Consider the following 24805-nt stretch of genomic DNA (forward strand, 5'->3'; position numbering starts at 1 on the left):
ATATAGTGAAGCTTTTTTTAGGTTGTGTTAACTTCTTATGATGCAACTCAATCTTATGTTTGTATATCTAGCTCTCAAATAAGAAACAACTTATATCCAGGCAAAAAAGACTGAATTTTCATTCATTTGAAGTAGAGTAAGCAAAATACAACCGGTACTTGGTCGACCTCAGAGGATCAAACGTTATTGTACATTGAGAGATGAGTCAACCAAGTGTTCTTAGAGTTTGTTCGTATATAGAGTGCTGATTAGGGAGAGACAACTAGTTCACAGTGATCATAAACTTCTGAGAACTGCCGCCGCAGTGCCAGTCACATAAGAAATAGTAGGTTTGGGGGACGGCCAAGACTAACGCGTCATAGCCACTCGTGTATGTACCCAAGTGGCCAAGTCTAGAGATGAAACAAAATTATTGAAATCATCAGCACTAGCTGCACGAGCAACATCGTGGCGAAAAAAAATATAATCGGGACCTAGTGAGCTATAATTTTACTTGCTAAAATGAATTTATAGCATAAGAAAACAACTCAACTATAACATCTCCAGCAAGAAATGTTATGCCATCAGCCCAAGCTTGATAATCAGGACCACCATCCCACCCTAGATCGTTGCCGACGACATATTGTTCTGCCAAAATTATGCTAGGAAAAACCACGAAAACGGCGATCAGGGCTGGCCCTGCGTGCATTGAGGATCAAGGCAAAAATTATTTGGGGCTCTAAAATAAATACTCGAAAAAAAAATATAATTGTTCATAGTTTTATTTTTGAAGTTGAAACATAGACAATTGTAAATTCATACAAATAAAGACAAAACAATTTCATTATTCTAAACATATAAATGGCTCAAAAGTTCTATGTTTTTAACTATTTACAATAATGAAATTTTGTCTCAACTAAAATAAAGAAAAAAAAAACCAAAAAATCTAGGAAACACAAAATAAAAAACTTACAAAAATCTTACATCTTATGTCTTGGATTAAGAAAGAAAAACCATGAATTGAGAATGTTTTTATACATCACAATGATTCATAAAAAAAATGTAATAAGAAAGAGTTATAATCAGTGTTTATTGCAGAACTCATGCATTGTAATAAGAAAGATATATAATTAGTAACTATTACATAACTCATGCATAATTAAGAAGAGTTTTCTTCTTAATTGTTTTCTTTTTAAAATGCAAGCATACAAATTTTTTTGTTGAGGTCCAAGACTAGCGCCTACTTTGTCTTGCCTCAGGCCGGCAGTGATTGCGATTACAAGGAGAGGAGTTAGCACTGCTATACTTTTTTAAAAATGCCCATAATCAATATATCATTATTAGATACCAAATCAATATACTATCCATTAATCCTAATATCTTTCCAATTCTATTTTTATTCAATTATATAAACAACTCGAAAATTCTTAATAATTACATAATTCATCTTCTCAAATTAATTTTCTCTTTCACTCTTAAATTCATAATTAAAAATATTGTTATCTTTTTTTAATTCATTGATTTGAAACTCACCAAATAGTAAAAGCAACTCAAATAATTCTAACATCTATTAAACAAGTTTTTCTCTCATATCCTAACCGAAGTTTATCAAAAATTCTATGTAGTTTTTCAATTGATTCATGAAAATTAATAATGTTGTTTATTATATTTTTTTTAACAATAAAAAATAATACTTAAGATGATATAGCAGTGCTAAATGGATTAATTTGATTTGCCTCTTTTTAAATTCTAACTGAAGCTAGATCTCCGTTAAGGTAAGAGATGAGAGTGCTCCTCTCCTTTGTTAGGCGGCGACAAACCCTAGGGATTTCCTCGATGCAGACAGTGGCCTCCGTTGAGCATTCCAACACTCATGCAGCCTATTTGGCGTTCCCTCTAAGAGCACGCACCCTATCTCTCCACCATGGGTTCCAGAAAAGTCGGATCAAAGTTTATGTTTGTTAGTTTCTTCAAAGTGGTGTTCGACCACGATCGACGCTTTGTGGGAGAGACCTCTTCTCCTTCATGAGCATTTTGGGGGAGAGGACCAAGGTCTGGTAGCCGGGAACTTCTTCCTCGTTTCTCCGATTTCGAAGGCTTATTCTTGAGCGAAAGTTTCCGGATCTGTGTTGGGTGCCAAGTTCTTGATTGGTGTGGATGATGTTGAGTGGTGGCCGACATCATGGGATGAGGCATCGAGCGATGGTAGCCACTTTGCTATGTCGTGGCGAGGCACGGTCAGGCCAGAGGTTGGAAAGTCGTCTCTGGCAGGGTGCGATTGGTCGTCGGTGTCGACTACGGCCTTGGTCGTCGTCTTTCCGGCGGTGATTTTCAATGTTTGGGCATAGGTGGGTGTCCAGAGAAGAGCTCAATGCCCAACAATGGGCTTGGAGTGTTGAGGTCCGAGTCAGCTGGCTTTTGGTTTTGAGATTTAGGCCTGTTCATTTTTGGGCCCAAATTTGGGACTCTAGATGTTGGTTGAAGTTGATTTGTTATATGACCTAGTTCTCTTACGTGTGGAATTCTATTCTAGGGTTTGCACCATTGAGATTACTTAGGCTTCTCCTCAGTATTTTCGCATAGTTCATCGGTGGCTCATAAGAGCGTTAAATGTTCATGGTGTATTCCTACATATTACACTCTCCTCGGTGACCGGTTCCTTGGTGACGTTCTTGGTACCTACTCAGAGATTAAGCTTAGGAGTGTTCAAAGATCTAGTTGCTAGGTTTTTATTTATTCTGCACATTTTAATTATGTCGTAGTCCATGAAGACGGAATGTATTTATGTTGTATCATACATTTTCCGGTTCTAATATATCACTTTCATCGATTCTAAAAAAAAATTATTAAATCATCTTATTTTATTTATTATTCAGAATTAGGGTTTTCCTAAAATAAATAAAGGATTGAAAAAAAAATCATTTATATTCGTTAGTTTAAAATAAGCAAGTTGAAATTCTCTTGTTTTTTTTCACTCTTATATGTGTTTTTTATAATTTCACATGCGTTGAAAAAGAAAAAAAAAGAGTTATTTTAGGATATATGAATATAACCTCCTTTATCAAAATCAGGATAAAAAAAGTGAAATAATAAAAACATCCAAGTCGCACCTTTTGCAATCCTTTTTTCTTTTCTGAAGCAAACAAACCGAGCCCATTAAAATCATACGACCGTAATCCGAAAGGCATCATAAATTATAGCCCATAAACCCTTTATACATCCTTCCACACAATAATGTTTGATCCTTCCTCTCACTACTTTATATTTCAAATACATTCTTGAAGACCCCACGTTCTTGCAATGAACCATTATATTCTTTTAGTAGTTCCCCACCATACACTTGCGAAATAGCAAAGAATCATACTTCACATTATCATTAATTGATTTAATTCGACATAAATTCACCATGTTATGGGTCACTCATATCTTTCCTCATCAGATTTTACATTTCTTCTCTAAAAATAAGAAGAATATAATGGGGATTAATTGCACAGAAAAAGACAAAAAACCAGGAAAGGACAAAAAAACAAAACGCACTCCAGCTAGCAACCGTCGAATAACGCTTTTCTCTGAGACTGAGAAGAAGATATTTCCCATCACGTCCGTAACGGCTCAGACGGACAAGACGGCCAATTAAAAACCCAGCCAGACGCTATAAAAAAAAAACGATTAGGAAAAAGAAAGCAGAGAGTCCTTCTCTGGCCTACATGGCTTCAATGCTCGCTGGCTTTGATCTTTCTTCTCTATATAGTTGACCAGAAGGCAAACCACACAAAAACCGGAGCGACTCTGCTACTCATACATTTATGGCTTCAGCCTTGAAACTGTTCTAGACTGAAGAAAGAAAAGGAAGCCTTCGGTTTCTACGTTTCGTATTTTCGCTACTTCATTCGTCCTTTACCGCATTTGTTCTTCTTCTTAGGTTTTTCCGATCCCTAATTCGCGGCTCCGCTTCGATTTCGCCGGTGAGTCTCTTGTTTTTTTTTCTCGGTGTGAATTTCGGATTCGGTTTAGAGATGTTGTGGAATTGCGGTTTGGATTTTTGACGGAATTTTGTGGCGGTTTTTGAGTGGTTCCAGGGAGGTTGTGATCGGAATCTGCGGAGATGGGGTTGATTTCGGGGATTCTGATGGGGATGGTGTTCGGAATTGCGCTGATGGCCGGCTGGCGTCACATGATGGCCTACCGGAGCACTAAGCGCATCGCTAAGGTAAAAGGTTTAGTGCTGCTTGAATTAGAGAGCATTTTCTTTTGTTTATTTATTTAGTGAGGACTGTTTCTTGTTCTTGTTGCTGCTTCATTGCTTGGTTATGCTTTAGATTTGAATTGATGTGTGAAATTGTGGAGTGATTTTTTTTCGTTAAGTGTAGAAATGCTGTTGTTTCTGTATACTTTTGCTTGTGAATTTTCGGGGATTTGGAATTCTGATATAATACTGCAATGTAGGCTTTCTGTGCAAGTCGATTGTTTAAGTTGAGGAAATGTGGTTTGTTAATATTGAATTGAAGTTTGGTGAAAGAGTGTATGTTGTCAGGGCATAGGGAGATGATATAGTGAGGGGATTGGAAGAAACTATTTTGGTTGAGTTTTGCGCAATGTAGAAAAATATGTGTAGTGAACAATACTCGGTTGCATTGTTGTTTATTTAGTAAAGGCAAGTCTTCTGCTGACTTCATTGGGGAACCTTTGATCTATGTCATCATCTTTCCTTCAATTTGATGAAAGGATGGGTTGGAGTTGGCCGCATTTTAAAAATTTTTGTGCAGTTGATACAACATCATCTGTGTGTGGTTGTTGAAACCATTTAACTAAAATCTGCAATTTCACCGTTGAACATGGAGATACATTTTGTGGGCTGGGAAACAGAATGGTTCAGAATGAATTCTTTCTATAGGTTGGTGCATAATCTGATGGCCAAGGAAGCCATCTGTCAATTTATTCTTACCCTAGAAGTTGAACGTGTGTTTTTTCTACTGCTGTTGTCATGAAAATTGGCCACTTGCTGTTGGATGAGTCCAAAAAATTTAGTAGTCTTTTGATTTTTTTTTTGTGTGATTGTGTATAAAAATTGCTTGGGTCAGCATATGTTGTCATAATCCCGTAACTGTATTATATCATTCTGACAAGCATTTTGTACTGGGATTAACTTCAGAGTTTACATAAATATTTCTTGAGATTTTGGGATTCCTGGCTGTGTAGGCTACATGATTTAGTTGATTTAATGAATTGGATTTCATATATTTGAAAGAGTAGTATATATAATTGCAGTTTTAATACTTACCCTTTTTTTCGTTTTTCATAAAATTTTGACTATGTAGCACTAAGCCTTTTGAATGAAATATCACATGTTAGTCTTAATGTTTTTGTATATTTTTTCATTGACAGGCAGTTGATATAAAACTCCTTGGGTCACTAAACAGAGATGATTTGAAGAAAATATGTGGAGACAACTTTCCTGAGTGGATTTCTTTCCCTGTATTTGAACAGGTTAAAATTTTGTACTTTAACTTAATTATTCACTATTTCTAATGCTTTAGCTAACATTTTAATTTGCATCTATTGTTTGATTTTCAGGTGAAATGGTTAAATAAGCAGCTGAGCAAACTGTGGCCATTTGTTGCAGATGTAACTCTTTATTTGCTTCTCTGTACCTATCCTTATACATAAAATTAACAGAAATGCTGCACAACTACATTGTTTTTTTCTTTTGGTAACATTAACCTTATGGATGTTGTGTGTATATTTCCAGGCTGCAGAGCTGGTGATTCGAGAGTCTGTTGAACCACTGTTGGAAGAATACAGACCTCCGGGAATTACATCATTGAAATTTAGCAAACTGTCCCTTGGTACTGTAGCACCCAAGATTGAAGGTATTCGTGAATGATTCATGACATTATTCTTGAGTGTATTAGTCTCGTGGTTTGCGAGCCTGCTAAATAACTCTACTTTTACAACCATCCTTGATATGGTGTGTGTTCTGATGAAGGCAACCAGTAGTTAGTTTGGAATTCCACTTTGTTTCTGCTGAATAGTTTTCTACTTGTTATTTAAAGCCCTAATTATTAACCTAGGTGCCTGCCATTTTGTATTCAAAATTAGCATCTTTGTATCTTCCATCTCCACTTTGGTGTTCTTTTAAAACTTTTATTGGTTGTTTGCTGTATTCCAGCTCGAAAGCAATAAAAGGAGTAATCAAGACCTCCTTGGTTGACTTTCTGTTCTTTTTTTAGAAGGTTTAGGCTTTCCATTCATTTTGTGCTAAAAGATGAAAATATGAATTGTTAGTTGACTTACAGTTCAAGTGAACTTTATAAAATGTAGTTTTGGTTATTTCTTTTTCATGGCAGTATTTACTACTTTTATAGGACATATTCTACCTATAATAGATTGGACAAATTCTACCTGTAGAATTTCTATTGGTTTGTAGAGTTTGGATGTAGCTATACTGTGCTCGATGATCCATATCAATTTCCTTGCTTATCTATCTATATGTCATTATGACTATTGTCAATCTTTATTATATATATAATCTATGCAGGTATTCGTGTTCAGAGCCTTAAGAAAGGTCAGATCACAATGGACATCGATTTTCGTTGGGGTGGTGATCCTAACATTGTATTAGGTGTTGAAGCTGCCCTTGTTGCTTCAATTCCCATTCAGGTTGGTACAAAACGATGGCGTAATGCCTAAGATATTTTTTATGTAGTTATGATTTGTTACCTTTTCCTTTGCAGTAAAGTCTTAGTGGAGATCTTTAATATTGAGTATAATTTGTTGTCTGATACAGCTGAAGGACCTTCAAGTTTTTACCGTCGCGCGCGTAATCTTCCAACTCTCCGAAGAGATCCCTTGTATTTCTGCGGTTGTTGTTGCCCTACTTGCTGAGGTATTGTTGGAATTCTCAACTGCCTATATACATATGTATACATATAGTGCTCATGTGAACCTTTCGGAAAAATGTCTTTGGCTAAAATATGGTTATTGTATTATTTATTGCTCCGAATGGTCTACTAGTGAAGCTTGTTCATTGCCTAAGTACCTATTTTTGGATTGATAAAGAAATGATTTCTTCTTATAGACAACCCTTAGGGTTTACTTGTTTAAAGTGCAAAGGAAAAATTAAAGACATTGCATGATGTGCATCATTGTTTTGTCACTATAACGCTTGAAGTTAAACAGTCTCTGTGTTTACTAGAATTGTGAGTACAATTTTGGTTGAGAGGTGTTTTGCTGTGCAAGGGCTCAAATAAAACATCTTCTATCTGTACCACGCTGTTGACTGGGAACAGTGTCAAAGGGGGAGAGAGTGTCAAAGGGGTGGAGAGGTGTTTTGCTGTGCAAGGGCTCAAATAAAACATCTTCCATCTGTACCACGCTGTTGACTGGGAACAGTGTCAAAGGGGGAGAGAGTCATTCACAGATGTTTGCTGAGTTTAGACTAGCCTCAATTTGTCACATCTTGCTGAACGAAACTGAGGCAATTTAGTTACACAGTGAACATACATATACTTAAACACCATTATTCTGTTGTGGTGACCAATTCATGTTTACTTTTTGTCAGCCAAAGCCGAGAATTGATTATACCGTGAAGGCTGTTGGTGGAAGCTTAACGGCCCTGCCTGGAATATCGGACATGATTGATGTAAGTTTTGTAATTGTTATGTTAATTTTACATCTTCTGGTTTGCTTTGTACATTATAGACTCATCACCTTTCAAAACGCATTTGTTAGGATACAGTCGAAACGATCGTCACAGACATGCTCCAGTGGCCACATAGGATTGTTGTTCCAATTGGGGTGGATGTTGATATAAGGTATACCAGATACATTAATCAAATTGATTATATGAAAAGATTGGATACTTGCATATAATATTTTGTCTATTTAACATGTTCAAATTTGTATCAGTTATATTTTCTTGTTATAAGTTATCTACTTTTATTCAAAAAGAGCAGTTAATTACTCTTAGTAATATTATTTTCTTGTTATAAATTATATATTTTTACTACATCGTTGAAGTTCAGCCATGACCCTTTCCTATCTTTGGTTTGATGACCAGTCAATTTTAATCAATCCAGCGATCTATAACACGTATGTTGGTGCTATACAGTGACTTGGAGCTTAAACCTCAGGGAAAGATTACTTTGACAGTCGTTAGAGCAAATGATATAAAGAACATGGAAATGATTGGAAAGTCAGACCCTTATGTTGTCTTGTACATTCGTCCATTGTTCAAGGTTAAGACCAAGGTTATTGACAACAATCTGAATCCTATTTGGGACCAAACGTTTGAGTTGATTGCAGAAGACAAGGAGACACAGTCAATCATTTTTGAGGTTATATTTCTATCACTCATCCATTTTTCTTTTCTTTTTAGGCCTGGTGTTTTTACCTTGTTGCACTCCTGAATATTATGCTCAGTTTACACTCACAGGTTCTTGGATTCTAGCATGTCTAATTATAATATGGTCTTAATCTTCTTTTATTAATTCTATGTTAATTGAACTATTGCTAGAGTTCAGATATCTCTGCACCTCTACATATATTGGATTATGAAATTTGTCACAATTCCACCAATGACATAAAATCTGTACTTCACTGCACGTCACTATCTTTAAGCTCTTGGCTGAAGTTGTATCTGGTAGAATTCTGTTTTGACCAGAGACCTGTTTATACACGCTATTTTCACTTGAAGTATTGCTGGTTGATTTTAAAAATAATTAATCATTCTCATGAACCATATAATGCTTGCAAGCTCCAGATTCTAAGTCAAAGCGATCTAGACCCTGTGTGTATTTCTGAGGAGTTTAACATAAGTCTGGCTTAGGACAATATATGATTGATTGAGTCATTCATTAAAAATAATATTAGTTTATTGTACTTGATTAATAAGTTTTAAGTTGAAATAGATAATAATAAGAAAACAAAGATGCAGATTGATATAAAGTTGTTGTGTATCATTTCTCGGCCTGTAGGTCTTTAGTCTCTTGTCCTGGCTCTACTGAATGGATCAAATATAGACCAATCCGAACTGTTTTTTTAATCCATTGATAAGTTAATACAGAAATTGTTGCATATATCCCTGTATTGCACAGAAGCCCAATTTAGACACCAAGGTTTCATTTAAAGAACTGCACTGCTGCTATCATGTATATATTGTAAGTTTAATAAGTGTTCCCATGAGATGAAAACTGAAGCACAAGCTAAAATTCACTAAATCTTTACACAGGTTTTTGATGAGGATATTGGGCAAGACAAGCGATTAGGAGTAACAAAATTACCTTTGATTGATCTGGAAGCAGAAGTTCCTAAAGAGATGGAACTGAGATTGCAGCCATCACATAACATGCTGAAAATAAAAGAAAAGAAGGACAGAGGAACACTTACGATTAAGGTAAGTGTTTTACTTCATGAATTTTATTCTTGATTTCAGATGTACTTCATATCTATTCCATGAAATGTGTAGAAGTTTCGAGGGAAGAGGTGATATCTCCTAAATGTTAATGTTTATGTAATCTGTGTGATTATTTCAGATCTTATACCATGAATTCAACAAGGAAGAGCAGTTAGTTGCTCTAGAGGAAGAGAAAAGGACATTGGAAGAAAGAAAAAAATTGAAAGCTGAAGGAGTTATAGGGAGCACAATGGATGCACTTGGGTCTGGTGCTGGATTTGTGGGAACCGGCGTGGGTGCTGGAGTTGGATTTGTGGGAACCGGCGTGGGTGCTGGAGTTGGAATGGTTGGTAGTGGCCTTGGAGCTGTTGGCAGTAGCCTGAGCAAAGCTGGGAAGTTCATGGGAAGGACTATCACTGGGCAAACCAGCCACTCAAGGAAAAGAAGTGGTTCTTCAACTCCGGTGAATAGTGTCCAAGAAAATGGTGGTGCAAAGCCACGGTAGTGTGCCTGCATCCGCACTATCTCTGCTAGATTGTGTGAATTGATCCTGTGAATTTTAGGCGTTGATAAATAGATTTACGTACTCTGCTTTCTGACATTTCGACAGTTTCTTAAATACTGTTCCTTTATTGTGATATGGGGAAAACAAAATTGGCATGGGTATTGGTTCTGTGAGCAATATTTCTTCTGTATCATCCTGTATTCGTGTCTTCTACCCCTCCGGAACGTGTAATAAAAGTAGAAAATATTGTACAAATTTATCAATCTTTTTCGTGGTGCTTGCAATCTTGTTTACATGATCAGTGAAATTCATGTTCAACCACCATTAGATATAAATCTAAGAGTGAGGAGAATATTTTTTTAAATTAAGTTATTTTGTTTTCAACTCTTGAATTTATATCCAATTTAATGGTATTTGAGTACAAATTCTATAGTTAGTTACTAGCCGTGTGAACGAGATTAACTTGCTTAATATTTTTTTTTATTAATCTGCTTCTAAGTTCCAACTCTTGCTTTTTACGTACTACTTAATTTCCGTATCACTTAATCTGCCTTGGACTTTGATCAGTACTACGTCATTCTTATTCTTTCCATTTCCGCCTGCAAGCGATTTACCCTGGGCGGCTCCACCCCTCAACACTTACTTCCTCAATGAAGCTGGGATCTCATATTCTCCTTTCTTTGGCATAAGCCAGTAATTTTCTGCCTTGTGGTAGAGAATATGAATATGATTTCTTTTTGCTCTGGAGCTGCGAATGAACACGTGGTATAGAGACGCTTGGCAGACTGACAATGGCAGTGCTACAGCCTTTGTAGAATTGGAGTTGGTCGCACTAAGTGAGCAGCAGAGTACACGGACTATAAAACAAGCAACAGGCTCTTATTATTTAGCCTCGTGATCGAGTTCAGTCCCACTCTTCCCTCTCCAGAAGAAAAACAGAAAAACCAGCAAAAATTACGACAGGGGTGGCTAGGGCCGGCCTTGGGGGTAAGTCAAGAGGCACGGGCCTAGAGCTTTAAAATTTTGAAAGCCCAATTTGTTTTTTATAAATGATGAGAAAAAAAAATCAGTTGTATTGTCATATAACAAGTTTCATATATATATATTTTTTTGATGCATATCATCATCACAATTCACACATTCAGCTCTTATTCATTCAATCTAATTTTTAGAAAACTTTTGTGTTTAGAAGATGAATAATTTTTCCATTCTTTCTTCCTTTTAATATTTTAATTTCAAAAGATTAAACATTGCTTTAGTTGAAATTGTGAATACAATTAACTCTAACATAGTATTGTGTTCTCATTTATCGTAATGCCAATATTGTAGCTCATAAGTTAGCTAAGTTGGATATGACTGCGTCTATTTCATATAGTTGGGTGGGATCTCCTCTAACTCACATTGTTAGTCTTTTAGCTTGACTTGGTTCTTAATATATTGTCCAATTTTAAAACAAAACATAGTCCTGTGTTTTCTGAAAGTTTGAGAATGTGATAATAGACTGAATGGTTATTATGGTTTGCAATTTTGCATAATTATTAATTGTCTATTCTCTCTAATGATACTATTGATTTGTTATTTTTTCGTTCAACAATGAGAATATCATCTATTGACTATTGATAATAAGTTATAATTGGATCATTAATCCGTAATAAGTTCGAAAGTTACTATGTTAGATCAGTTAATTTGCTTAGTTTGCATAATTGTCCTACATATTGAGTTGTCTTATTGAGTTATTATCTTATTGCATATTTGGATCAGATTGCTATATATACTGGGTCCAAATATAATTAAAAGTCAACCATAAGAGCTAATTGAAACTTTTGTCAAAAATGCAAGAAGGGTAATTTTTCAATAATTAGGTACTATTTATTGTAATTGTAAGATTTTTGTTTGAACTAAGATAATAGAATTGTCTTATTTTTCACTTTTTCTTTATTAGTTGTTGTTGAAGAAAAAAAAATATTTTTAGTTTGAGAGGCTCCAAATTTTGTGTCGCATATAGCTCTCAAAATGTCAGGGCCGGCCCTGGGGTTGCCGTTCCACCCATCCCCTAATCGGTCCTTCATTCCAGTGTCACTGATGTGGTATTAAAATAAGTAAATTTGCCGTCACCCTCTAATACCCCTCATAGTTGTCGAGATCTTTCTTGGCTTAACTGATGTGCTGTTAAAATGAGAAGTAAATCACAACGCACAAGTAAATAATGTTTTATAGTTATGAAGACTTTCTTAGCCTTTTTGTTTTTGTCTGAATTTCCTAGCTTAACTAAGAAGCAAATTTGTTATTCAGCTCTAACACTTTCTTGGTTGAAGCTTCATGGTGTTTAGATTAGTATTTAAATATTTTAATAAAGGATTGGTGTGACTACACTGTAACGACCCCAAAATTTCGAGCTTAAAAACTCAAAATTCTAAAGTCGTTAAACACAGAATAATCTCAATAAAATCGAAATCATTTAAGTGCACAGCGGATCATCACTGAGTTATCAATACAACTCAGAAAAACCAATTATTACAACCCAAATTTATAATTTACATTACGTAAGTTGGAATGTAATAATCCTCACAATCTCTCACAAAATAGTCACACAAAATCTTCACACAAGCTGGAGGTAAATCACTTCAAGTCCTCTGAGCGGTCCGTCAATTCCTGCTAATCTACACCTGCGGAGTCATCCACTACACCATCGAATTGGTGCACCGGGGTTGTAAACACAAACCCGGTAAGCTTTACAGCTCGTATGAGTAAAATGAAAACATATAACTCGCATATCAAAATATACGAAAAATCACAAAACAACAAATATAAATGCCCTCATGAGCCAATGGTCAGCCCATCTGGTTGACCCAAAGAAATATGAAATAAAACGCTCATGAGGAAATTAAGTAACCCTTCTGGTTACCCAATGCATTTATAATACGGGTACCAAGAACGCTGGTACACATCTGTTACCCCTCTCGTAATACACCGTTGATATTGGATAGCCACCCGCTACCCAACATCCAAAATACACCGAGTACCCATGAGCAGATAACCACCCGTTACCTCACATGCAGTACTAAGGCAGACAGACTAGAGCTCTAACTGTATCGTAACTTTCGCCCGGCCAAAGGCTAGGTTTCGACTTGCCAAACACGTACAATAATCTCACATCATATTGTACCAAAAATCAGGTCCGAAGACAATTCACATTTTAACAATCTCAATGTTAAAAATCACGTACAATAATCACACATCATATTGTACCACACATCTCGTCCGAAGACAAATCACCATTTTTAACATTCTCCGTGATAAAATCATGTACAATAATCACTCATCATATTGTACGTTTTAAAACTTTCACGATATCACCACAATAAAAATCATAACAGTATATTATATAGCAAACTATATATATTCGTATTTATTACCATTCATACAATATATACATAGTTCACTATATCCTATACATGTCATATTTCATAAACACCTGAAGGATTACGTACAATATTCTCACATCATATTGTACCATTTAAATCACATACTCATGCACAATTTTCCGTCACCGAAATGACTATTTTTAATGAATTAATAACAGTACGTAATTTAATGAACTATATATATATATATGTACTTATTACCATTATACTGTATATATGTAGTCCACAAAATTATATACATGTTGTAATTCATCTGATAAACACACTTGCAAAAATGTTGAATCACCACGAGGGTAGATTCGTAATTCAGTGAGATTTTACTCACCTTATCGACTCGAGCGTAATTCCACAATTCCCGATGATATTCCTTTCCTCGATTTAATGATCACCTTGAAATGATAAGAAAAGAATTTAGAATCGTTTCGTAAACCTTTAAATGCCGAAACAGTAATAATCGGTTTTACGAAATTACTGTTCAATGTTACTGTTCTCTGTTACTATTCACGGTTACTGTACAAATATACGATTTATACGTATTTCTGTATGTATAAATATTATATACGTATTTCTGTACGTATAAATACTATATACATATTTATGTACGTATAAATATTATATACGTATTTCTGTACGTATAAATTTTAATACGTATTTCTGTACGTATAAATTTTAATACGTATTTCTGTACGTATAAATATTAATACGTATTTCTGTACGTATAAATATTAATACGTATTCCTGTACGTATAAATATTAATACGTATTCCTGTACGTATACGTACGATTTAAATGTAAATACAAATTCAGTAAATAAAATTTACTAAATTACCCTTTTACAAAATTACTTTTTACATTTACTGAAAGTAATTTATATTTACATTTACCGAAGGTAACAATTAATTACATTTACCGTAGTAAATAAAATTTACATTTACATTTACCGTTACACAGTAAATTACCAAAATACCCTTTCAGTCAAAACTAATCACACCGCCTCACACGGCGGCGCGTGTGGCACACGCGCCACCTCCGGCCGGCCGCGCGTGGGGCCCACGCGCCGACGCCAACCAAGGCGCGTGTGATGCCACCGCCGCCCCAAAACTCGCCCTCATCTCTTCCTCCTCCTTCCTACGGTGGCAGACCCTCTCCTACACCCTCCACGCTCCCCCATGCGCCACCACGAGGCGGCGGTAACCCCCCCCTCTATCTCCCTCCGATCTCACTCCAACACATCAAAAATTCATTACAACAATCACACAATCGTTCCTAGCATGTATCTCACCTTGATTTGCTTGTGGAAAGCTAGCCTTGAGCTCGGTGGGGGGCGAAGAAGATCGGTGCGTCACGCAGCTTCACGGCGGCGAGAGAGGACGCGATCCTCTCGGGGTTTGCAGAGAAGGGCGGCGTGGTGCTACTGTGATAGGCGGTGGAGGCCACGGCCTAACAATGGTGGAGATCGCTGCGAAAACAGTGAGGGAGGGAGGAAGAAGGAACCGAGAGAGAGAGGAAAAAGAGAGAGAGAGAGGGAGAGAGAGTCGCGAGTCGAAAGGGTGAGGGGGAGCTTGGGGTCGAGAGAGAGAGAGAGGAGCTCGGGGTCGAGAGGGAGAGGGAGGACCGAAGGAGAGAGAGAGGAGAGGGGAAAGGAGGGAGGCGGGTGAGAGAATGAAAGGGTTTCCAAATATGGGAACCCTAGTTGCAAACATTCCCTTTTATACCCCCTCTCAAAATCGGAAACTAACTTCCGTCGTTAATAACTTTTACGTACGTCGTCCGATTCGAACGTGTCACATACTTGTGAACTCGTATCGACGAGTTCTACAACTTTTGTGAAGGAAGTTTTCGCGACCGAGCGACGAAATAAAAGTCGATAATTTCATTCGGAAACGTAACGTTTTCTTATTAAACGTTCTCGGAACGTTTCCGTTTCCGTTTTCATAACATTCGCAAACAATCAATTTCCTTTAATTGAAATTCATAACTTTATAGAATTCAATTCAAATATCGTTTCAAAAAAAAATCTAGGGTTATTACATACACTCACTTTCATTAATAAAATCGTCCAAAACAAGAGGGAGCTATAGATCCTAAACCCATATTTTACTGTTTATAATAAGGATTTAGGAGAAATCACAAATTAAGACCCAGAGTGTATTCTATGTCAGAATGTCTTGGAAAGGCTACTAAGATTACCCAAGTAAATAATAAATCAAGTAAGTTACTACACGTTGTACGTATCTTAGCCCGAATATATTCACGTTGAACTGTAAATAAAAAATAAAATAAAAAAACAATACATCGTCATCGTCACAAGCACAACGGTCTCGGAAGTATCGCTCTCTCTGTATCTCACGGGTCAGACCCGACCGGACTCCCAGCAAAGCGTGGGTTCGACTTTTCGGGGTGAAAGTTAAAAACAAATAAAGTTAAATAGCGCGGGACACACGCGGTCTCATTCGTCGCTCTCTGCTTTCAGTTTTTTCCTGTTTTGTTGTTTTATATTTTGACCTCTTCCTCACTCTCGTAAGCTGCAAAAAAAAGTATACGGTTTAGATAGATTCCCTATACGAGGTTATAATAGTCAAACTCCAAAAAATATGTTGGGCTTAAGTGACATGTCTACATCATCGTTTCAGTAAATTACTACGCACGTCACCCTTAGATATTTTTTGAGTTCTATCCATTAGCTAGAGCGATGAACACTTCTGTGGAGCTGAACAATTCTTGGATCAGTTGGGTGAATGGGTGAGCTCAACTGTGCAGCTATGCGCTTGATGCACATCTTGGTTGTAGTTTGCTGTTGTTTAAAATCCAGAACTTAGTATGAAAAATTGAGCTAATACCTAAATGAGGCACTAGTCACAACATTCAATTTTGGTAATGAAATTTGAATACTGACATTTAATTCAAGTAATAAACTAATGGCAGAGGAGTGGCACAATTTAGATTTTAGCCTGGTCCTAAGAATCTTCATACTACTAAGTTTTTGTAAATTTTCCCGAAAGATTTGAATGACGCTAGTTACAATTGATATTTCGATTCTGCTGATTAAAATTATTTAACACAATTAAATGTGTGAATTCACAACGGTTAAACCAAACATATGACAACTTAATTAATCATGAGATTGATGAGAATGTCAATGGAAGACAACATACATGACACATGAATGATATCACATATCATAGTGCAATTTTCTAACACATTTTCTATTAGCTCTGTTTCAATCCAAAATTTTGTCTCAGACTTTGAACTATATAACTATAAATTGCACTTATGTAACTTGATCTCCCTAAATTTCTTTTTTAAATGTGGTTGCTTATAAATACTACACTGCTTCCGTCACTTTTGATATAAATAGTCAACGAATCCATGTACGACTTTCCTAAAGCACTTCTGACGAACTTTACAAAGAAAAGCACGCAGGAAGTGAGACTCACAGACCCTTTTCCAAGAAAGGTCAAAACGCCCCCCCCCCCCCCCCCCCCACCATCCCTAGTTGTCCACCTGCACCCTCACTTGCACACGATCACTCGCCACTTCCACCTCACGCTCTCCCCCCAGCGCGTCCGTTCCCTCTCCCTTCCTCCTCGACCCCACAACCACGTGGCCGACCCGTCTCCGTCAGGGTGGCGCGTGAATGCAACTCCCCAACTACAATCCACCTATCCCCTATAAGATGTATCCCACCACCACAAGTCCACAAGACAACGAAAATAAAACAACAGGCCACTCTAAACTCAACACGTGGAGAAAAAGCACCTTATTCGTCTATCATCTACGTTCCGTCACAGCCTGTTACAGTTCGGCTTTCGTTTTCGATGGACTATCGATAGACTTGAAGCAGAGGGAAAAACTCCAGTCACTCAATACCACCATAGCTACTTTTCCCTAAAAATCTCTCATCTCTGAGAGAGATGACTCGCTAACTATACGCCACGCTTTCTTCTTCTATTTACAAACCATGCCATCCCGCCCCGAACCTCCGCCACCACAACACCCCCGCACCAACCGCCACCTCCTCATCCCTCTCCTCACCGTAGCCCTAACCGTCACTTTCCTCTCCGTCCTCGTCTTCATTGTCTTCCTCTACCGCAAGCTCTCCCGCAGCCGTACGACGCCGTTCGACCACCAAAACAGCAGCACCACCGCCGTCAGCGCCGCCGTTGAGGCCGCCGTCGATATTAACGATAATGGAATTAGAAGTAGCAGCCAGAAGCAGCAGCGGAAGTTCTCGTACTCTCTGTTACGGCGCGCCACCGGCTCGTTCACGGCGTCGAACCGGCTCGGCCACGGCGGGTTCGGGTCGGTGTACAAGGCCACGCTTCCTTCCGGCGAATCGCTCGCCGTGAAAGTGATGGACTCTGAGGGTTCCTTACAAGGTGAGCGTGAGTTTCACAACGAGCTCTCTCTGGCTTTGAACCTCAGCCATCCACACATACTATCTCTGCTCGGCTTCTCCACCGACCGCCGTGGCCGGAACCTCTGCTTAGTCTACGAGCTCATGCCGAATCGGAGCCTACAGGAGGCTCTGCTGGACCGGAAGTGCCCGGAGCTCATGGCGTGGAAGAAGCGGTTCAGTGTGGTTCTGGATGTGGCCAGAGGACTGGAGTATCTGCACGACGACTGTGACCCGCCGGTGATCCACGGCGACGTGAAGCCGAGCAATGTGCTTCTCGATTCCGATTTCAACGCCAAGATTGGGGATTTCGGGCTGGCGAGGCTGAAGACGGAGGCGGAGTTCGATCAGGGAGATCAGGTGGTGGCGGTGGAGGAAGGTGATGAGGGAGAGACTGAGAAAAAAGAGATTCTTGAGGCGGCGGCGGTTGGGGAGGATAACGGTTCGATTTTGGAGGAGGAGAGCATGAGTATGAGTGTGGTGACTGGTGGATTGGATGAGGGAAGGTCACCGGATTGTTGTGTGGTGAGGATTTCGGATTCGGAGGCGTCGCCGGTGGTGGTAGCGGCGGGGTTCGATAAGTTTAGTGTTGACAGTGAGAAGGAGTTGGCTAGTAGCGGGAAGAGGGTTAAGGGAAGCTCAGGGAGGGATTGGTGGTGGAAGCAGGACAATGTGGGAGGAGTAGGGTCTGAGTCTGGGAGGGTTAAGGATTATGTGATGGAGTGGATTGGGAGTGAGATTAAGAAGGAGCGGCCGAAGAGCGAATGGGTAGCTTCTCCGAGCTGCAATGGTGAGCCGAAGAAGAGGAGGAAGAAGTTGGATTGGTGGGTGTCACTGGATGAAGAAAAGAGTAAGAAGAAGGAGAAGGCTAGGAAGCCGAGGGAGTGGTGGAAGGAGGAGTTTTGCGAGGAGCTTAGTAAGAAGAAGAAGAAGAAAAAGAGGGGTTTTGATTCGGGTTGCGGTGGAGAGTTGTGGTGGCAGAAGGACGAGGAGGATTTGGGGTCGGAGAGGAAGAAGAGGAAGAGTAAGAGCAAGAGTAGTAGAGGCAGCATTGATTGGTGGTTGGACGGATTTGGGAGTGAGCTTAGAAGTGGGAGGAGGAATAGCCAAGACTGGGGTAGTTGCGGCGGTGATATACCGAAGAGTGGTGGCATTAGTAGCACACCGAGCATGAGAGGCACAGTTTGTTATGTTGCCCCTGAATATGGAGGTGGAGGGCAGCTCTCTGAGAAATGTGATGTGTATAGCTTCGGCGTTTTGGTTTTGGTGCTGATTTCAGGGCGGAGGCCGCTGCAAGTAACAGCCTCCCCAATGTCGGAATTCGAGAGGGCTAATCTAATATCATGGGCACGGCAACTTGCTCGAAATGGGAAGCTATTGGACCTTGTAGACCAGTCTATACATTCTTTGGACAGGGAAGAGGCATTGCTCTGTATCACCATTGCATTGCTATGTCTGCAAAGAGCACCAGGCAAACGGCCAACCATGAAGGAAATTGTAGGGATGCTAACGGGTGAAGGCGAGCCGCCCCATTTGCCCTTCGAGTTCTCACCGTCACCGCCTTCCAATTTTCCGTTCAAGTCCCGGAAAAAGGCTCGGTGAGTTCATTCATTATGGGATTCCATTGACTGTTAGAGTGTACTTTTGTAGGTCCTTTCTAATTATGATGCTGTGTAGGAATTTCTTGCTTAAAAGTAAAGAAAGCTGCATAATTTTCATGAATTCAGGTCTCTTATTTTTCGCATGGTTTTCTGCTCCTAGTTGACATTTAGAATGCGATGATTATTTAGATCGAAAGTACGGAAATGGAAACATTGCTTTTGCTTTTGCAAAGTGATCCAGTTACTAGTAGTAGGCCAAATTATGAACAAATTTGCTTCATCAGTAGTATCCTGGGACTCAATCAGGACCCTTTAGGGCCCCAAAAGCTGTCTTCTTTTAAGCTCTTGTCTACCTCCTTTTAAAAGTGGGTAGATTTTTGTACCAAAGTAGCATCAATTTCAGTAGAAGGGTACAAAATCTTCATAATGTTATATTGAGCGACTCCATCATCATATATTCATATATTCACTGTTTTTCAGTTGGTGGTGGTTTTGGTTGTGGGATGTAGGCTATAGTGATAGTGAGGTTTTGATTAAATTGTTTCTTCTTCTATGAGTATTGGATTCATATTTAGTATGTGCTGTTCTTTTCATTATATACCAAAGCTATCATCCCATAAGCATGTCACTTAGAATGTGATTCTACAGTTACGAAGATGAAACTCATGGTGTGTCTATGTGGTTCTTAGAGGAAATGAGAAATGTAGAAGATTTTTTGTACACCACATCAGTAAATGACCGATTTATATTAATTTCGAGACCATTTTGAATTCATTTCTGCTGGTTTTATCTTGAACTGCTGTGAACTTCATTGCAATTTCTATTAGAAGTGAAATTAATCAACATGCCGCGGGCTTGTTCTATGTCGCACCTTTTACACATTGCAATGTCTAAATCTTTTCTAACCAAGGAGTAAGGAGTTGCACTCATATACTTCCTAAATGATAGGGATTGAGAGGGCTATATTTTGAAAACCAAATTGGATGTCGATCATGTCTGTTATCTTCCAATGATAACTCATTAACCCCAAACAAACCAGAAAACCAGTTGAGAAAAGAGGGCAAGTAGCAGACCCGTATGATAGGGGAGCTGTTTCATCTCCCTTTTCAGACCCACTGTTTTCATTGCAATTGAGTAGTCGTATTGAGCCGTAGTCTTCACTCTGTTAGGTTGTTATTTGATTACATTGCAGAATTACAGATCACTGCACAAAGGTCATTTACAAGCCTAAAGATTCTAGGACCATAAAGGCCAGGTCCTATTACCAATTATTAGACGTGGTTAAAACAATCCTTACTTTCACCTGTATTACATGTTTCCGGCCAATTCAATATGCAAGTAAATTAGAAATTCATCCAGAGGAAAGATTTTAGCATTAGACTATACTCTTTCCCGAATCAAAAGAAGACGATCAAGTATAGGCATCAAAGGGTTTTCATGTCGCCGGTAATCCTTGTGTTTTAACTACTACTACTCAAACCTAAACATGAAGTGAAAAGCGTACCAAATGTCCAAATATGCTACACACATCCAAGACAACTTCTGACGTCTATCTTTTGCAACATTTTCTGCAAAATCCGTAAATATTTCTGCAATTGGTAAATATTCAAACCTACGCATCGACACCATTTTCAATACATGTCTCACTCTCATCTACAACTTTGTAAACCCTAAAACGCACGCAATCACAGAGAAGACTAACATGGCTGTTATCAATATCCTTTTTTTAAATTCTCGCTTGCTGAAACCCTCGTTTGTTTTCATAAAACGGGACTTGTCTCAGGATTATCAATACAAATTTTAACAATGCCTTGTGTATAAGAGCATCCGCACCCATAAATTGCATTTGCTCAAGTAAATGGTAGGGCCAGAAGCAAATTTTGCTTCAAGCAAATCGATTTCATATTTTGCTCAAGCAAATCGATTTTTTCACACACCCATTTACAATTTGCTTGAGCAATTCAATTTTGTCTTGTTGTGAAATAATTAATTTTTTTTATCGGATATATTTACAACCAATAATAATGTGCCACGTGTCATTATCGACTCGATATTATTCAAAATTTCCGATAAGATTTTCGACTAATAGATAATTGACACGTGTCACTACCACGTGTCATTGTCGCTAAAATAATTGGAGCAGATTTCCGATAAGATTTTCGACTAGTAGAGAATTGACACGTGTCACTGTCAGCAAAATAATTGGACCAAATTTCTGATAAGATTTTCGACCAATTTGCTATAAAAACGTCTAATATCACTCATTATAACTCATCCTTCAATCTAAACACTTAGCAACATTTCCTTGTTCATCACTCTGATGAATCCTTTCAGCTTTCACAATTTTTTCAGGCGGAGACAACGTCAACAAGAAGAAGATGACGATATGGAGCAATCATTCGTGAATCAGGTGGTCATGGCGGAAGCACAACACGATGATGAATCAACACGACCAAGCGGTTCACGTCGCGGTAAAAAACCGAATAAGCCACGTCAAAGGCTATCTAGGGGACACAATCTCATGGAAGATTACTTCATCGAACGTCCAATTTTCGACGCTCAAGACTTTCGTCGGAGGTGCAGGATGAGCAGAGACCGATTCAACATTATCATGACGGACCTCTGCAACCACGACATGTCTTGGCATCAAAGAGAAGACGCCACTGGTTTGCTAGGGCTACTTCCCCAACAAAAGATGACCGGGGCTCTACGAATGCTAGCGTACGGGTCAGCCGCAGATCAGTGTACTGAAATTACAAGGATGGGGGAATCGACTACCCTGAAATGTATGAAGGAGTTTTGCAGCCAAGTTGTTCATCTCTATGGTCCAAGATACCTCCGCAGTCCAACACCGGCAGACCTCACGCGACTATTAGCTAAAGCAGAACGCCGAGGTTTTCCAGGTATGATTGGAAGCATCGACTGCATGCATTGGGAGTGGAAGAACTGCCCAACCGCCTATCAAGGGGCATACTCGGGCCGAAAGGGTCGCCCAACGGTTATCCTAGAGGCAGTGGCCTCGTATCGTATGATACGTGGATATGGCACAGTTTTTTTGGCTGTCCTGGAGCTAAAAATGACATTAATGTGCTCCACCTATCGAATGTGTTCTCAGAGATCCTTGCCGGAAGAGGCCCAACTGTCGTCTACGAAGTCCACGGACAGAGGTACACCACAGCTTATTATCTGGCTGACGGAATATATCCAAGGTACTCTACATTTGTCAAAACAATTTCCAATCCCCAGACGCCGCAAGATAAGCTCTTCGCAAAGAAACAAGAGGCATACCGGAAAGATGTGGAGAGGGCATTTGGCATCTTGCAATCTCGATGGGCAATTATACGTCATAGTTGTACATTGCACCACAAATCGGTAATGACTACCATCATGTTAGCTTGCATTATATTGCATAACATGATTGTTGAGGAAGAGTATGTGGATGATGAGGATGATGATGAGGAAGAAGAAGAAGACTTGCAAAACCCATCGAGGGCTTTCCGGGTTTATGATGGGCCGGTGAATGCACAAGGGAATCGAGTTCTTTTTGAGCCAATCAGTAGAGATGGAGCTAATATACAACGGTTTCACGACCGTGTTGCCGATCTCGAATCCGCTTACATCCATCGAGAGCTCCAGAAAGACTTGGTGAAGCACATTTGGAGAGTGGAAACCGGTGAAATACTTTAAATATGTTTTATTGTGTGTTTTCATGATGTTTGTGTTTAATTATTAAGCTTGTGTTTAATTTCAGTATGTGTTTTAATTTAATGTGTATTTCAATTTCAACTTAATAAATAAATTGCATTTTATTTCTCGAAAAATTTAAATTACATAAAATGACGAGCCAAGCCCAGATTTATTCTTAGTACAATACTATAACTACTATGGAAAAAGCACGCGATTTGGGTGATAACAATCCGAATATGTTTCATCGGTAGGTTGATCTTGACTAGCTTCTCCTTCATTAAGGATTGCTAGTTTCCTCTTGGTAAAATACCTTTTCGAGATTGGGGTCATAGCCTCCAAATCCATTGTCATGATCCTTGTGTCATTCTCTTGTTTCTTCAATCGTAACTCTTCTTCCGCCCTTGCTTCTTTTCGCTTTTGAATGTCTATGTACTCCGCATAATAATTAAGCTCACTTTCATTATGGGCTAGCCTCTTGGTATGCCATGATGCTTGGTCACTTGCAATGGTATGCAAAACCTCCACCCGTTGCTCAATAGGAGTCTTACCATGTTTCTTTTGGCGCCTAGCTTCCTTTGCCGCCTTGGTTCCCATTGGTCTAGGTGGACTCGATGGAGTTGCCGTGTTGCTTTGAGGTGTCTCATTCAATTGGTCGTCATCCAAATTGATGGTTGGAGATGATTCAGTTGCGGAAGGAGTACCGTGGTAACTACTTGCATATGGAGATGGAGTAGTAGGTAGCACCGCAACGAAAGATGGATGATCTTTAACCACTTCCCAACATTCAAAGTGTGTAAACTTTTTCTTCTTGGCATTATAGTAACATGATTGAGCTTGTCGTTCCTGATGTAAAAAACTTATATTAGGTATTTATTTAATTACATAATTTAAATAAATTAGATAAAACAAATAATGTAACCAATTAGATATATTAAAACAAATAATGTAAACAATGCTACATATTTAAACAAATTAAATAAAATAAAATAATGTAAATAAAATTAGATATATTAAAATAATTAAATATGTAAACAATGCTATATATTTAAACAAATTAGATATAAATTACATAATTTAATTCATATAATCAAATAAAAATTATAATATATGATAACACAATGTACTTACTTCGTCCATTAGCGAAGTGCCGCTAGCTATACGTTGTCGTGATGCCGCCAAACATTCGCCCCATTTTTGCAAGAGTAGCTTGAACTTGTTGTAGTGAGAAGCGAGCGTGATTCGGGTCCTTGGCTCCTTCGGAGGTTTCTCACCCGGTGCTAGCACCCAATTTTGCATATAATCGCCATGAATTGTCTCCCACAATTTGTCCCTCTTTTGTTTGTTACCGTCATATTCATCAATGCTATGACGGACAAAAGAAATGCACATTTGTAAATCTTCGGAAGGAAGCCAATGGGTGCCCATTGTTTTAGAAAAAAATGCTAAACGAAAAGAGAGAGGAGATACGAAAAGAGAGAGGAGATGGAGGAAGATGTGAAATTTGTTGTGCACAAATTGGTGTGAGTTCATAACAAATTGAAGTAGTATTTATAGGCAATTTTTTGGGAGAATTTTGAAATTTTGGGGATTTTTTTACAATTTTTTGGGTTTATTTCCGTTATGATCAAATAGTAGCCGTTGCCAATTAATTCTGACCGTTGGATCGAAATTTCTGATTCAAAATGGAAGGCCCAGATCAATTGGACCGTTGGCCAATCTGCTTGACACGTGGCAGCCATTCATTGGCTCGCTTTTTTTTTTTGGCGCGTGCAACGACGTCACCCACGGGCGGTGGGCTCCGCCAGGCGATCGAGCAAA

At 38.6% G+C, this 24805-nt stretch overlaps 4 protein-coding genes across 4 annotated transcripts; 2 read left to right on the forward strand and 2 right to left on the reverse strand.

The window, feature by feature from the left end:
• Window positions 1–262: 262 nt before the first annotated feature.
• Window positions 263–688, reverse strand: LOC126803601 (blue copper protein-like). Its single transcript, XM_050531383.1, has 2 exons — window positions 525–688; window positions 263–392 (listed from the first exon to the last, which is right to left on the reverse strand). The coding sequence occupies exons 1-2, from the start codon at window positions 686–688 to the stop codon at window positions 263–265; spliced, it is 294 nt and encodes a 97-aa protein (XP_050387340.1).
• Window positions 689–3644: 2956 nt separating this feature from the next.
• LOC126802501 (calcium-dependent lipid-binding protein) lies at window positions 3645–10165 on the forward strand. Its single transcript, XM_050530141.1, has 12 exons — window positions 3645–3944; window positions 4059–4189; window positions 5365–5466; window positions 5554–5604; window positions 5729–5849; window positions 6518–6639; window positions 6767–6865; window positions 7541–7621; window positions 7711–7793; window positions 8090–8315; window positions 9209–9373; window positions 9513–10165. The coding sequence occupies exons 2-12, from the start codon at window positions 4085–4087 to the stop codon at window positions 9876–9878; spliced, it is 1521 nt and encodes a 506-aa protein (XP_050386098.1). The 5' UTR covers window positions 3645–3944; window positions 4059–4084; the 3' UTR covers window positions 9879–10165.
• A 7046-nt stretch (window positions 10166–17211) lies between these two features.
• Window positions 17212–19441, forward strand: LOC126802498 (receptor-like serine/threonine-protein kinase At2g45590). The gene has a single exon (XM_050530139.1). It carries the CDS (start codon window positions 17265–17267, stop codon window positions 19299–19301), a length of 2037 nt encoding a protein of 678 aa, XP_050386096.1. The 5' UTR covers window positions 17212–17264; the 3' UTR covers window positions 19302–19441.
• A 3640-nt stretch (window positions 19442–23081) lies between these two features.
• LOC126802504 (uncharacterized) lies at window positions 23082–24674 on the reverse strand. Its single transcript, XM_050530144.1, has 2 exons — window positions 24116–24674; window positions 23082–23830 (listed from the first exon to the last, which is right to left on the reverse strand). Exons 1-2 carry the CDS (start codon window positions 24515–24517, stop codon window positions 23183–23185), a joined length of 1050 nt encoding a protein of 349 aa, XP_050386101.1. The 5' UTR covers window positions 24518–24674; the 3' UTR covers window positions 23082–23182.
• Window positions 24675–24805: the final 131 nt, after the last annotated feature.

The sequence above is a fragment of the Argentina anserina genome, chromosome 7, assembly GCF_933775445.1.
Source record: "Argentina anserina chromosome 7, drPotAnse1.1, whole genome shotgun sequence".
Classification (NCBI taxonomy): Eukaryota; Viridiplantae; Streptophyta; class Magnoliopsida; order Rosales; family Rosaceae; genus Argentina; species Argentina anserina.

What these genes read in the sequence shown, in the direction of transcription:
- LOC126803601 (XM_050531383.1), bottom strand. Translation starts at nt 688, where the DNA reads ATGCACGCAGGGCCAGCCCTGATCGCCGTTTTCGTGGTTTTTCCTAGC. An exon ending in GGAGATGTTATAGTTGAGTT is followed by an intron (nt 393 to 524) that starts GTTTTCTTATGC and finishes TTTCATCTCTAG; the next exon opens with ACTTGGCCACTTGGGTACAT.
- LOC126802504 (XM_050530144.1), bottom strand. Translation starts at nt 24,517, where the DNA reads ATGAACTCACACCAATTTGTGCACAACAAATTTCACATCTTCCTCCAT. An exon ending in GCACTTCGCTAATGGACGAA is followed by an intron (nt 23,831 to 24,115) that starts GTAAGTACATTG and finishes TTTTTACATCAG; the next exon opens with GAACGACAAGCTCAATCATG.
- LOC126802501 (XM_050530141.1), top strand. Translation starts at nt 4,085, where the DNA reads ATGGGGTTGATTTCGGGGATTCTGATGGGGATGGTGTTCGGAATTGCG. An exon ending in TGTGGCCATTTGTTGCAGAT is followed by an intron (nt 5,605 to 5,728) that starts GTAACTCTTTAT and finishes GTATATTTCCAG; the next exon opens with GCTGCAGAGCTGGTGATTCG. An exon ending in TTGTTGCCCTACTTGCTGAG is followed by an intron (nt 6,866 to 7,540) that starts GTATTGTTGGAA and finishes ACTTTTTGTCAG; the next exon opens with CCAAAGCCGAGAATTGATTA.
- LOC126802498 (XM_050530139.1), top strand. Translation starts at nt 17,265, where the DNA reads ATGCCATCCCGCCCCGAACCTCCGCCACCACAACACCCCCGCACCAAC.